The sequence below is a fragment of the Microcebus murinus genome, chromosome 6 (assembly GCF_040939455.1).
Source record: "Microcebus murinus isolate Inina chromosome 6, M.murinus_Inina_mat1.0, whole genome shotgun sequence".
Classification (NCBI taxonomy): Eukaryota; Metazoa; Chordata; class Mammalia; order Primates; family Cheirogaleidae; genus Microcebus; species Microcebus murinus.
In genome coordinates, this window is record NC_134109.1 from 79,080,470 (window position 1) to 79,093,044 (window position 12,575).

General features: G+C 38.4%; 1 protein-coding gene and 1 long non-coding RNA gene across 2 annotated transcripts in view; one reads left to right on the forward strand and one right to left on the reverse strand.

The window, feature by feature from the left end:
* The first annotated feature begins 426 nt into the window (after positions 1 to 426).
* On the forward strand, positions 427 to 8,387 carry LOC105872424 (uncharacterized). The gene is made up of 3 exons (XR_001154603.2): positions 427 to 514; positions 5,158 to 5,208; positions 8,217 to 8,387. It is a non-coding gene; the product is annotated as an uncharacterized LOC105872424 (long non-coding RNA).
* Positions 6,925 to 12,575, reverse strand: part of FSIP1 (fibrous sheath interacting protein 1) — a 69,648-nt gene continuing 63,997 nt past the window's right edge. The window contains exon 10 of the mRNA XM_076004238.1: positions 6,925 to 7,436. Within this exon, the coding sequence (XP_075860353.1) occupies positions 7,278 to 7,436 (159 nt within the window). The 3' untranslated portion in view covers positions 6,925 to 7,277. The remainder of the gene's footprint in view (positions 7,437 to 12,575) is intronic.

Here is a 12,575-nt window from a genome sequence, read left to right on the forward strand (position 1 = left end):
GAATTGGCCCACATGACCTCTAAGCCCCTTCAGCTCTCACATTCTAGAATTCTGATTCTATAGCATGTTTAACAATTGAAGGTAAACCCTCCATCCATTCTCTGAGCAGAAGAAATTCTCCAGTCTTCTGACTGGGGTCCATATATTCTTATACCAGGTTAAATGACAGGAGCATGTCGAAATAAGAATCAGAATGCAAGGATTTAACATCCTTTGTGAGCCACATTCTTATCTCCAATGCTCAGCAACAGGGCTTAGAGTGCTAAACATTTTGATGCAATAATGACAATACAGTTCACCAAACAAGGCCAAGCTCAGTGGTTTCCAGGAAACTGAAAAGGGAAAGAATGTGGATAGAAATAGCAGAGACTTCAAATAATAAAAAGAAAATGAATGAAGTTCAAACTGAGAATCAAAAGAGACACAATAAAGACCTGAAAAGTGTGATCAATGCATTTGGAATGACTGGAACCGGGAAAAGATTCTCCTAACAATACTAACAAAACAACTTTGAGTATGTTTTTTTCATTAAGGGGATCAATGGGATAAAATTAAGTTGATGATTCTTTTTTTAAAAATACGAAAACTAAAATTTGGTTCTTTTGATTTGTAAAAAGTAGAATTATTATGCAACTTCATGAAAGGTAATTTTACCTAACCCTAGGAGTTAAAAATGTTTCTAGGCCGGGCGCTGTGGCTCACGCCTGTAATCCTAGCTCTTGGGAGGCCGAGGCGGGTGGATTGCTCAAGGTCAGGAGTTCAAAACCAGCCTGAGCAAGAGCGAGACCCCGTCTCTACTATAAACAGAAAGAAATTAATTGGCCAACTGATATATATATATATAAAAAATTAGCTGGGCATAGTGGCGCATGCCTGTAGTCCCAGCTACTCGGGAGGCTGAGGCAGAAGGATCACTCGAGCCCAGGAGTTTGAGGTTGCTGTGAGCTAGGCTGACGCCATGGCACTCACTCTAGCCTGGACATCAAAGTGAGACTCTGTCTCAAAAAAAAAAAAAAAAAAAAAAAAAAAATGTTTCTTAGTTTTTAAAAAATCCTATCATCACAGTGGAACGCTCAATACCTCAGAAAAATTACACAAAATGTGAATTATTGTTACTATTTAAATTACTCAAAAAGCTCAACATTATGTTAATGGGTTAAAATATCTATAAACAAAACAATGAAATAATAAGATTATCCCTTTCTTTAGTAACAAAAGCAATTTAATAGAAAGTAGAAAATAATCTAATAAAGCTAAGCTATTAGCACATATTCTATTTCCCCTCAGATTTTTTTAGCATACATATACTAATATAATAATGTACATACATATATTACACAGTTATAGTTAATAAAATCTATCTTGAATTTTTAGTTTTATGTTTCATATCATGCATTTCCAATTAAAGTCCTATGTTGATAAAGTCCATGTATTTGTTATTTGTATCATCTTACTATAGTATTAAATCAGTTAAAACTGTATAAGTTGCTTTGGCATTCCCTTAAGTGACAGCATTTAAGTTGTTTCCTGTTTTGGTTTTCCTTGGGCATTATTACTTTGAAAATATTCCTAAAAGTGTAATTATACAGGTCAAAAATATAAATAATGTTATGGCTGTTGTTATATCTATTAACCAATTGCTTTCCAGGGGAAAAAATAACCAATTTTAAAAGCTACTAACAATGTTCAAATAAATATTATTGTTCCCACCTCCATTCCCCTACCCCCAACTAACCTGTAATTATATCACATTTGTCGTTATTTCCACTGGTCTGACAAGTGTATATAGTGCCTGTTTAAATATGAATTTCAATTGCTGGTAAGGCTGAACATTATTCCTTGTGATGACTCACTCTGTTTTTCTACATGTATAAAGACCACTTACTGAGAGACAATAAGATCTTTTGTATACATCAATGCTTTCCACATTTTTAAATACTAATCTTTTCTGTTTATAAATACAACACATGTATATTACAGAAAGTCTGGGATACGGAAAAAAGCACAAAAATAATATAAAAATCACTCATACTCCCAACACACTTTTCCCTTTAAGTAGTGTGTGTTATAGAAAGTAAATCTCCTTTCTTCACCTGCCCATCCATCCCCAACCCCACTAAAAGTAACCACATTATCTGGTATTGTTCCAGGATTTTCTGTGACTCTTTTTATAAAAATGGAATCACACTAATCATTTTCTTCTATAACAGACCCTTTTGCTTTAATATTCTATCGCAGACATCTTTTCTTTTGATAGCTGTATGGTATTCTATTTTATGTATGTACAATAAGTTATGAAACCAGGTCAAAGAGTGGCAAAGGGGTCCCAGCTGATATCTGGGGTACATATATTACATTTATTTCTTTTTTTCCAGTTATGGTCTCATAGGTACCTAACACCAGTCCCCTTGCCCCCTTCATCTGCCATTGCAACCACCCAACCTCTCCTCACCCCTGCCTCAACTCACCACTCCCTATCACCAGCTTTAGTGAACTGCTGAGGACTGTCAGAAAAGCCTCCAAGCCTTGCTACCTGGCTCCATTTCACAACGGGGTTTCCAACCTCAGCTGGGCTACCTTCATTGTTCGCCAGTGCTTTTTTTCTCATCCTCGCAGGATCTATGCCACTCCTTTCCTACCCTTCTTCAATATCTGCTCTACCCTCTCACTCTGACCATATGGCCTGATCGCTAATTGACAGAGCAAGTAAAGAACAAGCATTTTCACCTTCTCTTCATCTCTAAACCTGCCTTTCTTGGTCCACTTTTCCTTTCTTTCATACTGAGTCAGGAAAAGGGCATCTTGGTTCTTCTCCAAGGCTTACCCTTCCATCTTTAATTCTGTCCTCTATACTATATCTTCCCCTTCCTTATCCTAGAAACAAGCTTATGTAAATTCCATATTTATAATAACTAACAATTCCACACATGCTGCTTCTAGCAGCCATGGCTCTTCCTCTACTTTTGAAGCTGCTTTTCAGGGCCCCTCTATGCCTGCTGAATTGCATATTAAATTTGAGCTTCAATCTAATTTCATTCTGTCTACTTCCCCTTGCTCCTAATGGCTAAATCCATTGATACCAACAATACTACCACCACCTATAAACTAAATCAAATCCCACTTTCTTAACCAATCTTAACCAAGAAAAGCAGCCTCAGCCTACTACTATCTGAAATACAGAATTAAGTTACTTTTCCAGCCTTTACTGACAAATCAATCCTAGAATCCAGGTGTCTCCAGTAATGCCCACCCCTTTGGCTCCTATATTGCCCTTAGCTCACTCCTTCTCCCTTCCCTCTCTAAGACCAAATATGGACATGATCCTTAAATCACCAATGGCCACCGATTACCTCTTTTACCCAAACCAGTCATCTTGAAAGGATGCTCCATTGCAGGAGGAAGAATAAGACAAAACTGCAAAATTAGCCATTTCCAGAAGCTATCATTCAGAAACCATACTCTCTGATTGGTACACAATGGACTAATTTTTATATATAAAAGACAATCTCACATTCTCCTAAAAAGTGTTACTAAATTCCCAAAAGTAACTTTTTTTTTATTTCAGCATATTATGGGGGTACAAATGTTAAGGTTACAAAAGTAGCTTTTAATAGAAGATTTAAGCCAATTCATACCAAATATTTAGGAAACTCCTTAACTGACTTTTAGATACCCTATGTTATAAATAACATCATTTCTCATCAAAAATAAGTATGTCAAGAATCACAGGCAAAACAACAAAGGTCATCTAGCATGACTCCCTTGATCTCAAAGCTGTAATGAAACCAAGTCTCTGAGAAACTAAGTGATTTATTCAAGGCCACAGAGCAGGCTGTTGATAAAACTAAAACAAGGACTCGGACCTCTAGATTTCCAATCCAAAAAATACCTAGTTGTCTATGAGGTACAGTAAGTGTGACAGAGTTTGAAATGAACACAGCATCATCCCTTAAAAAGTCACATGGTACACAATATGACTCCATAGAATATTATAAAACACTAAGGAATTAAAACATAAAAATAATACAGATCAACATTCATGTACCTTTGTTGTTCAGATAACAGCCTCTGAAAGTGTTGACTTAAAACACAAAATTGTAGCCGGGCGCGGTGGCTCACGCCTGTAATCCTAGCACTCTGGGAGGCTGAGGCGGGCGGATTGCTTGAGGTCAGGAGTTCGAAACCAGCCTGAGCAAGAGCGAGACCCCGTCTCTACTATAAATAGAAAGAAATTAATTGGCCAACTAATGTATATATATATAAAATTAGCCAGGCATGGTGGTGCATGCCTGTAGTCCCAGCTACTCGGGAGGCTGAGGCAGCAGGATTGCTTGAGCCCAGGAGTTTGAGGTTGCTGTGAGCTAGGCTGACGCCACGGCACTCACTCTAGCCTGGGCAACAAGCGAGACTCTGTCTCAAAAAAAAAAAAAAAAAAAAAAAAACCACAAAATTGTGAAATTAAAACTTATGTAGGAAAAAGAAAAGAAAAAAAAAACTTATATGGGGAGCCCAAACATTTTATTCATGAATATTACTCGTTATAACAAATTTATCATATTTTAACTAACGAAAAACAGTATTAACCATGAAAAGAAAAGCAAATAATAATAATTACCAGAAAGGCAGTATTGCATAGTTGCTAAAGGCTAACCATTTCAATCCTGTCCTCCACTTACTGTGTCACCTTGAGAAAGTTATTCAATCTCCCTTTGCCTCCATTTCTTCAGCTGTAAAACAAGGATTGTGGTATATACCTCACAGAGTGGTTCTGAAGACTAGATAATCTGTATTTGTAAAGTACTTGGAACAGTGCCGGACACATAGTTGGTATTCAGTAATTGCTCTTCTCCATTCACATATTTTCTTTTCCACTTAGAGAACAACCAACTCTTTTCCACTTAAATAAAAACCAACTCTTGATACTTATATCCCTGTGAGTGTAGCTAAACTTCATAAGGCACTAGAATCATATATACGATTTCTTACAGGACCCAGGTTTTGAACCAAAAATTAAATAATGGTAGAGACATGGTAGAAAAGAACCAATACATGTCCCAGACATGTGATAAATGTTCAGTGTCACAGTCTGTTTGGGATGCTGTAACAAAATACTATAGAATCAGCAGCTTATAAATAACAGAAATGTATTTTTCACAGTTCTGGAAGCTGGGAAGTCCAAGATAAAAGAGCTGGAAGATTCAGTATCTGGTAAGAACCTGTTTCCTGGTTCATAGATGGTGCCTTCTCACTGTGTCCTCACATAGTAAAAGGGGTGAATGAAGGCCGGGAACGGTGGCTCGCACCTGTAATCCTAGCACTCTGGGAGGCTGAGGTGGGTGGATCGTTTGAGCTCAGGAGTTCAAGACCAGCCTGAGCAAGAGTGAGACCCTGTCTATACTAAAAATAGAAAGAAACTAGCTGGACAACTAAAAATATATAGAAAAATTTAGCTGGGCGTGGTGGCACACGTCTGTAGTCCCAGCTACTCGGGAGGCTGAGGCAGGAGGATTGCTTGAGCCCAGAAGTTTGAGGTTGGTGTGAGCCAGACTGACGCCACAGCACTCTTACCCAGGCAACACAGTGAGACTCTGTCTCAAAAAAAGGGGGGGGGGTGGTGAATGAGTTCCCTTCGGCCTATTTTATAAGGCACTAATTCCACTCATGTACACTCTACCTGAATGACTTAATCACCTCCCATGAGATCCCACATCCTAATACCATCAGCTCAGGGCTTAGAATTTCAACATGAATTTTGGGGGAACACAAACATCCAGACTATAGCAGTCAGAAATCCAGATAATGAGTTATAGAGACGGACAGGCTTTGCTTGCCTTGGATTGGCAGGCGTGGGGTGAGAGGAAGTGCCAATAGTTTTCAAAACCTTCAAACTACAGATATTTTATCACATCAAGTATGCATTATCCCATCACTACCACAGCTACTGGCCAAGAGCCATGTATACTTCCTTACCATTCCTACTTCTACATCTTCTCCATATCAACACAGTCAGGGTGAGGGGAAATCCCTTAGAAAACAGAAATAGAGGTCACCCTGAAATATAATTCCCATAAAATTTGCCATAAGCAAACAAAACTGAGCTACAAAGAGAAGCACCACGTATTTATCCCTTTTGGATCTGCTGCCTGACTCTCCCATCAGATGGCCCTGGGTCTCTGTTAGGCTCTGAGTCAGTGCTGTCGTCCTTGGCCAGCAAGAGGTGAGAGCACTTCAGCTGGACACAGTCACGAGGTGTGAAGACTCAGAGGATTGTCGCACACCCTTGGTGGCTCTAAGGAGGTCATATCTTAATCAAAATCACTCACCTGATGTTTACGCATGGAGCAGCATATAAAATGGAATAATAAGAGAACAGAGTGACTGGATTCAAGAAATCCCACAAAGGCCAGATTATAAGCAGCTAGTCACAAGGTGATAATGCTGAGAGAAGGGTGATAAAAGTGGGGATAAAAAAAACATTTTGAAAGAGTCATGAGAGATCCTGGCAGGATACAGCAGCACATTAGCCATATTGGTCAAAACTTAATGGGGCTTGAAGATCACCCAAGATGACAGGATTTAGAAGGGGACAGAAAGTGGTTACTGCTGGCAATTATAGCAAGACCAGCCCTGCAAGAGAGAAGTAGGTACAATCATAAGCTCAGCCTTGTCTTGTTTAATTTTAGGTAAAATCCAAGCAACCAGTTAAAAACATGTTATCAGTAGCTGGAAAATCATAATATTATAGAGCATTTCTAACAAGTTCAGAGTATCAACCAGTTCACTATTTAGGTGATTTAAGAGCTTTCTCTCATCAGTAATGATGTCTTTAAATGATGAGCAAGAAAAACATGAAGTAGGCTGAAGAACGATTTAGAATGTATTAAAAGTAATTAATGATTAATAATATATTATTAATCATAAACAAAAAGTAGGAGTATTTAAGCTATAAGTTTAAAACATAAGAATAGCTTTATGAAGAAATACCAAACTTTTTCACGCACACACACACACAAAATCTGTGTCACTGTCAGACACAGACACAGATTATTAGGATTATGGATCATTATTCTGACTCCAGATAGTATGTTTTTTATGTTATATAAATTACTTAAATTAAGAATAATATTACTTTAAGTCTTATGAATCATATTTTTAACTGTTAGTCATACTCTTACTGACAAATTTACATGCTGATTTAACTAACACCTAATAACAGTCATAAAATAGTCAAAAGGAGACTGAAACCTTTTTTGGCACAATTGTTGGTTCCGATTAAACTATAAATAAAAAGGACTTACCACATTTTCCTTCATCTTTCTCAGCTTTTCATCTATCTCTCTCAGCCGATTTTGCTGATGCCGTTGCTCTTTGGTGTTCCTAAGTACCTTTTCTCCTGGAGTTATTTCCACGGTTCTTTCATCATCAAGTTCGGGCTCCTAATTTAAAAAAAAAAAAAGTTCACTAATGGGCTGGAAATGAGCTTCACATACCACTCCAAAGCAACAGAGCCTTGAGAGTCAGCTTTGCTTCTCAAACAATATTTCTTCCCTTCAAAACAATATTTGTATCTCCTTAAAATCTTCCTATTTGAGGAGGTAAAGGTCCAACTGCACATAAAATAGGTAGGAAAATGAACTCAACTTCTACAATCATCTAGAAAGCAGGAAGATACAATGAAAAGAGCCCTAGCCAGGAAAGTGGGACCTGGCACTCTGATACTTATCAGCTTGAGATCCTGGACCTTTCTCTGGACTTCAAGTTCATCATACACAAAAAAAATAAGAAAAAAATGCTGCCCATCTATGTCATTAGAGGCAGCTGTGTAATAATGGGAAGAAAGCTGGACTTGACAACGGGAGCTTTGAATCTTGGCTCTACCTGGTACTATGATGACCTTAGGGAAATCAATTAACCCCTCTGAGCTTCAGTTTCATCATCTACAAAATGACAATAATAATATATTTAGGCTAAAAGTCATCACAGCACATAGTAGACATGCAACAAATCTTAGTACCGAACACATATGAGCAGAATATATTCTTTGGAAAGAATAAGAATTATGGAATGAAAATGCTTCATTATTATCTGTAGTATTTTTATTGACAGAATTATGTTCTTCCAAATTGAATGTTTTTTTCTAGGTATTAAAAATAGGCATATCTTGACAGTAAGTGGACCTATATCCAAAACTAAACTTCCTTTCTTCTCTCCCACAGATCTACTCTGTGTTGCCATGTAGGTAACCAGCAGGAATGACATTTTTGAAGTTGCTGACACCAGAATCCTCCTACTCCCTCACTCCTCACATACCATTGGTCACCAGAAATATTCACCATTCCAGTTGCTAATACACTCAAGGTGCTTCTTTCTTTCTCACTGCCTTAGTTCAGACCTCCTCATCATTCACCAGTAGTTTTCAAACTCCAGTGTGCTTCAGAATCACCTAAAGAACCTGTGCAAAATTGCAAACGTCCAGCCTCCACCCAGGAGATTCTGATTCAAAAGGTGAGAGATAAGGTAAGGACTGACAACCTGAAGCACAACTACTTGAGAATTTGAGAGCTACTGACTTAAGTTACTGCTGGAGCCTTCTAACTGATCTCCACGCTACCAGTTCACTCCATCCTTTGCAGAGAAACCACAGAACATGATGCAAAGTCTTCATAGTCTAGGCCCTGCTTATTTCTTCAGTCTTAACTCCCACTGCTTGAGTCTCAGACTCAAAACCTCAGCAATATTCACTGCTGCTCGTTCCCCACCACTCCATGCCTCCACCTTCCAACTCCTTGTGGAGACTTTAGCCATTTTGAGCCCAGCTCATACATATCTCCACTATAAAATATTCCCTGACATACCCAGGAAGGACAAATTATTCTCTCAGCCATGCCACATGTTCCTTGATTGTACTTACCACACCGTCACTGCCTACACAGTGACATGACTGACCCTATTCTGTATCTCAATGCAAACTATAATCCTGAAGCTGGAAAACACCACCCAATAGATTGTAATTTTGGTTCTCAGAACTTTGATCACAACTAATGTTTGACTGACCTAGTAATAAGTTTCAACAAAATTCACACTGTATATAATTCCAATGAGCCAACTATCAAAGAGTGCATCAATTTCAAGAAGTGATTCTTTGACATTTTCCTTCACTCCTCACTTCTGATAGCTTTCAATCTCTAGAAGCATCCAGAGGCTGAATTATTATCAGAAATATTAAGGAGGAATAGTATCAGAAATATTAAGAGGTAAGAATGAAGGCTAATGTTAGGGAGGAGTTTGGAAAAAACAGTATCAAGGTCTCTTTGCAACTCTAAGCATCCAGCATTTATGAACTTCTATGAAGATATATCTGCTAAGAAGTAGAATACACCATGCTCTGAAAAATGCCCAAATTGGATTTCATTTTTAAATAAAAATCATTTTTAAAAAAAGAAAAAAGTTTATCATTTTAATAATCTACAACTATGATTTTTAAAAACCTAGAGGCAGGTAAAGAGAAGACACAGAAAGAAAAAAATTATAAATTGGACTTAATATTTTTAAATTTTGCTTATCCAAAGCCGCCATTAAGAAAATATACAAGCCAAAGATGGAAAGAAAATGTTTCCAACACACAAGTCTGACAAAGGACTTGTATGTAGAATATATAAGGAACTCCTACAACTCAGTAATAAAAATAATAAAATAGACAATAATAATAAAACGGATAATCAAATTACATAAAGACTTAAACAGATACTTCATAGAAGCAGCTGTGTGAATTTACAAATAAACAAATGAAAATGATCTCAAGACCATTAGTCATTAGGAAAGTGCAAATTAAAACTACAATGAGATATCACTACGCAGCCACCAGAATGGCTCAGATAAAAGTTTATTGACACCAAATGTTGGAGAGGTGTGAAACAAAGGGAACTCTCATATGTTGTTGGTAGGAGTACATAATGGTATAACCACTTTGAAAAACCACTTGGCAATTTCTTAAAAAGTTAAACTTTTGTCTATCCTATGACACAGAAATTCCACTCCTGTAAATTTATCAAAGAGGAATTAAAATACATGACTCAAGCTTTGGACACAAATGTCCACAGCACCCAAAATTGAAAACAGTCTAGGAGTCCATCAATGGGAGAATGATGAACTATGGTGAGGACCCAGCACAAACTGAGACAATCGGAATTTTTCTCTTTTTTTTTTTTTGAGACCGAGTCTCGCTTTGTTGCCCAGGCTAGAGTGAGTGCCATGGCGTCAGCCTCGCTCACAGCAACCTCAAACCCCTGGGCTCAAGCGATCCTACTGCCTCAGCCTCTCCAGTAGCTGGGACTACAGGCATGCGCCACCATGCCCAGCTAATTTTTTGTATGTATATTTTTAGTTGGACAATTACTTTTTCTTCCTATTTTTGGTAGAGACGGCGTCTCGCTCAGGCTGGCTTCGAACTCCTGACCTCGAGCGATCTGCCCACCTCAGCCTCCTAGAGTGCTAGGATTACAGGCGTGAGCCACCCTGCCCAGGCCAGAGTTTTTCTCTTTGATCTCTGTCTCCTGGTTAGGTCCAGGGGTGGGGAACCTATGGCCTCCGAGCCACATGTGGCCTCCAGGATCCTAAAATGTGGCCTTTTGACTGAATCCAAATTTTACAGAACAAATATCAGGAGACTGGAAGGCAGAAGGAGTGAAAGCTTGGGTTACTTTCCCCTTCACCTCCCTGCTTTGGCACCACAGTTTTGGGCGCAATGTGTCCCTGAGGTGTGCAGGGTTTTCTTAGATTCAACTAAATATTGACGCTCAAAGACTAACAGAGGCCAGATTTCGAGCCCTTCTACTTAGAAGGATATAGGACAGAAAACACAGCAGAGCAATATCAGGTATCCATTTCCAATGGGAGTGTTTACGACAGTCCATGTCATAACAATAGAAGTTCAAAGGGGCAAGGATGCTATATCATCTTTAAATCCTCATATCCCCAGAAACCATTATCTCTCAAAACCATGACCCCATAGGCACAGAGTCCAGGAACCTGGCAAGGGACATGCCCAGCCCAAGAATCACTGCACTTAGAAATGCCCAAAATATGGCTTTCTCATCAGGTCAAATCATTTTTAGCATAAGGAAAGTTGCCTCCTAACATAGTTGGCACTCCAACTTCTATAAGCTCGCCAGGGAAACAGAGCTAGGGAATTAACTGCGGCACAAATTCTCATGCTGAAGGAGGGCAGGGCTGGTTAACTTCTTGCCCACGCTCTCTATTATTACAGCTTCAGATGGCCAGTTTTGCCACCATGACTCCACATCTCACCCAGAGCCTGTAACACTTTTCTTCCCCTTGTTCAATGTTGCTAGTTTCTAGGTATCCCTGTACCCCTTGGTAGCTCCTTTAAATCTATAAAAAATACTCCCTTCACTTAATTATCTTCAAAAGCCAAGCCAGGTGTTCCTTTTGCTTCTTGTCCAGAACTGTGACTGGTATACCATTTATGTGTCTGTCTGTGTGTGTGTTTAGAGAACAGATTGGAAGGAAATTTAACAATGATTAACTCGATTATTTTATCTTTTTCCTTATACTTATTTTGTAGGTCCTGAATTTCCTACAATAAACATGAATCAATTTAATAAGCATAAAAGCCATATTTTGCTTTTAAGAAAATATTCTATCAAGGCAATTTTTGTTTTGCTCTGACAATGTGACTCTCCATACCCAAGAGGTATAGATGGGCCCAAAGATTAGATTTTAGCTTCAGTTCAACTGGTATAATCAGCTGTGTACTTGAGAGGAAGTTGCCTCCTCTTTCTGGGTCTCCATATCTTCTGAGAAAGTTTCTTCCACCTCTAATAGCTTCCACCTCTACAGTTAGGCCCAAAGCATACATAATATCTTTCTTCGGTCATGGTCTCTGATATCATAATGGTATAGTTAAAATATTCAAAGAATATCATGTGATGAAAGCAAAAGCCAAGAGAGAACCAGAAAATGTGGCCATTGAGGCTGGCAAAACCCTCCAGTTGCATATTCAAAAAGCTCTGTGGTGCCAGGAGAGGTTCTTTTCTCACAACAAAGAGCCAACCAGTACTGTCTATTTTCATGATCATTAGGAAATATTTTGATTTCCTATAGTAGAAATGGTTAAGCAGATTCTCTGACCAATATATCATTTCTGTGTTTCTAACTCATACAAGAATGCTTTTATGGAGCATTCAGGAAAAGCTCTCTTCAAAACACACAATGTCTAAGGAAGCCACAAGAAAAGAGCTGTCCCTGAGTTCAATAGATATTTGTTGATTTGACTAATTGATTGCCAAGGGATTTTTGAGTTCATCCTTAGAAAAATATCTGTGGTGTTGACTGAGCCAACAGGGGTCTTTGAAGCTAAATAAACTCCTTTGCAAAAGTCAAACACAAAGGAAATTACCCACAGCTTCCTAAGTTATCTGATATGCAAATAAGGCATGCATTAAGGGCTGGAAAAATACAGGCCTATCTAAATAAAGCCAGTTTGTGCTGCGTTTTCAAGCTAATGCTATACGTTTCCATAGGCTACTGCAATTTCCTATCATTAGACAGATCAT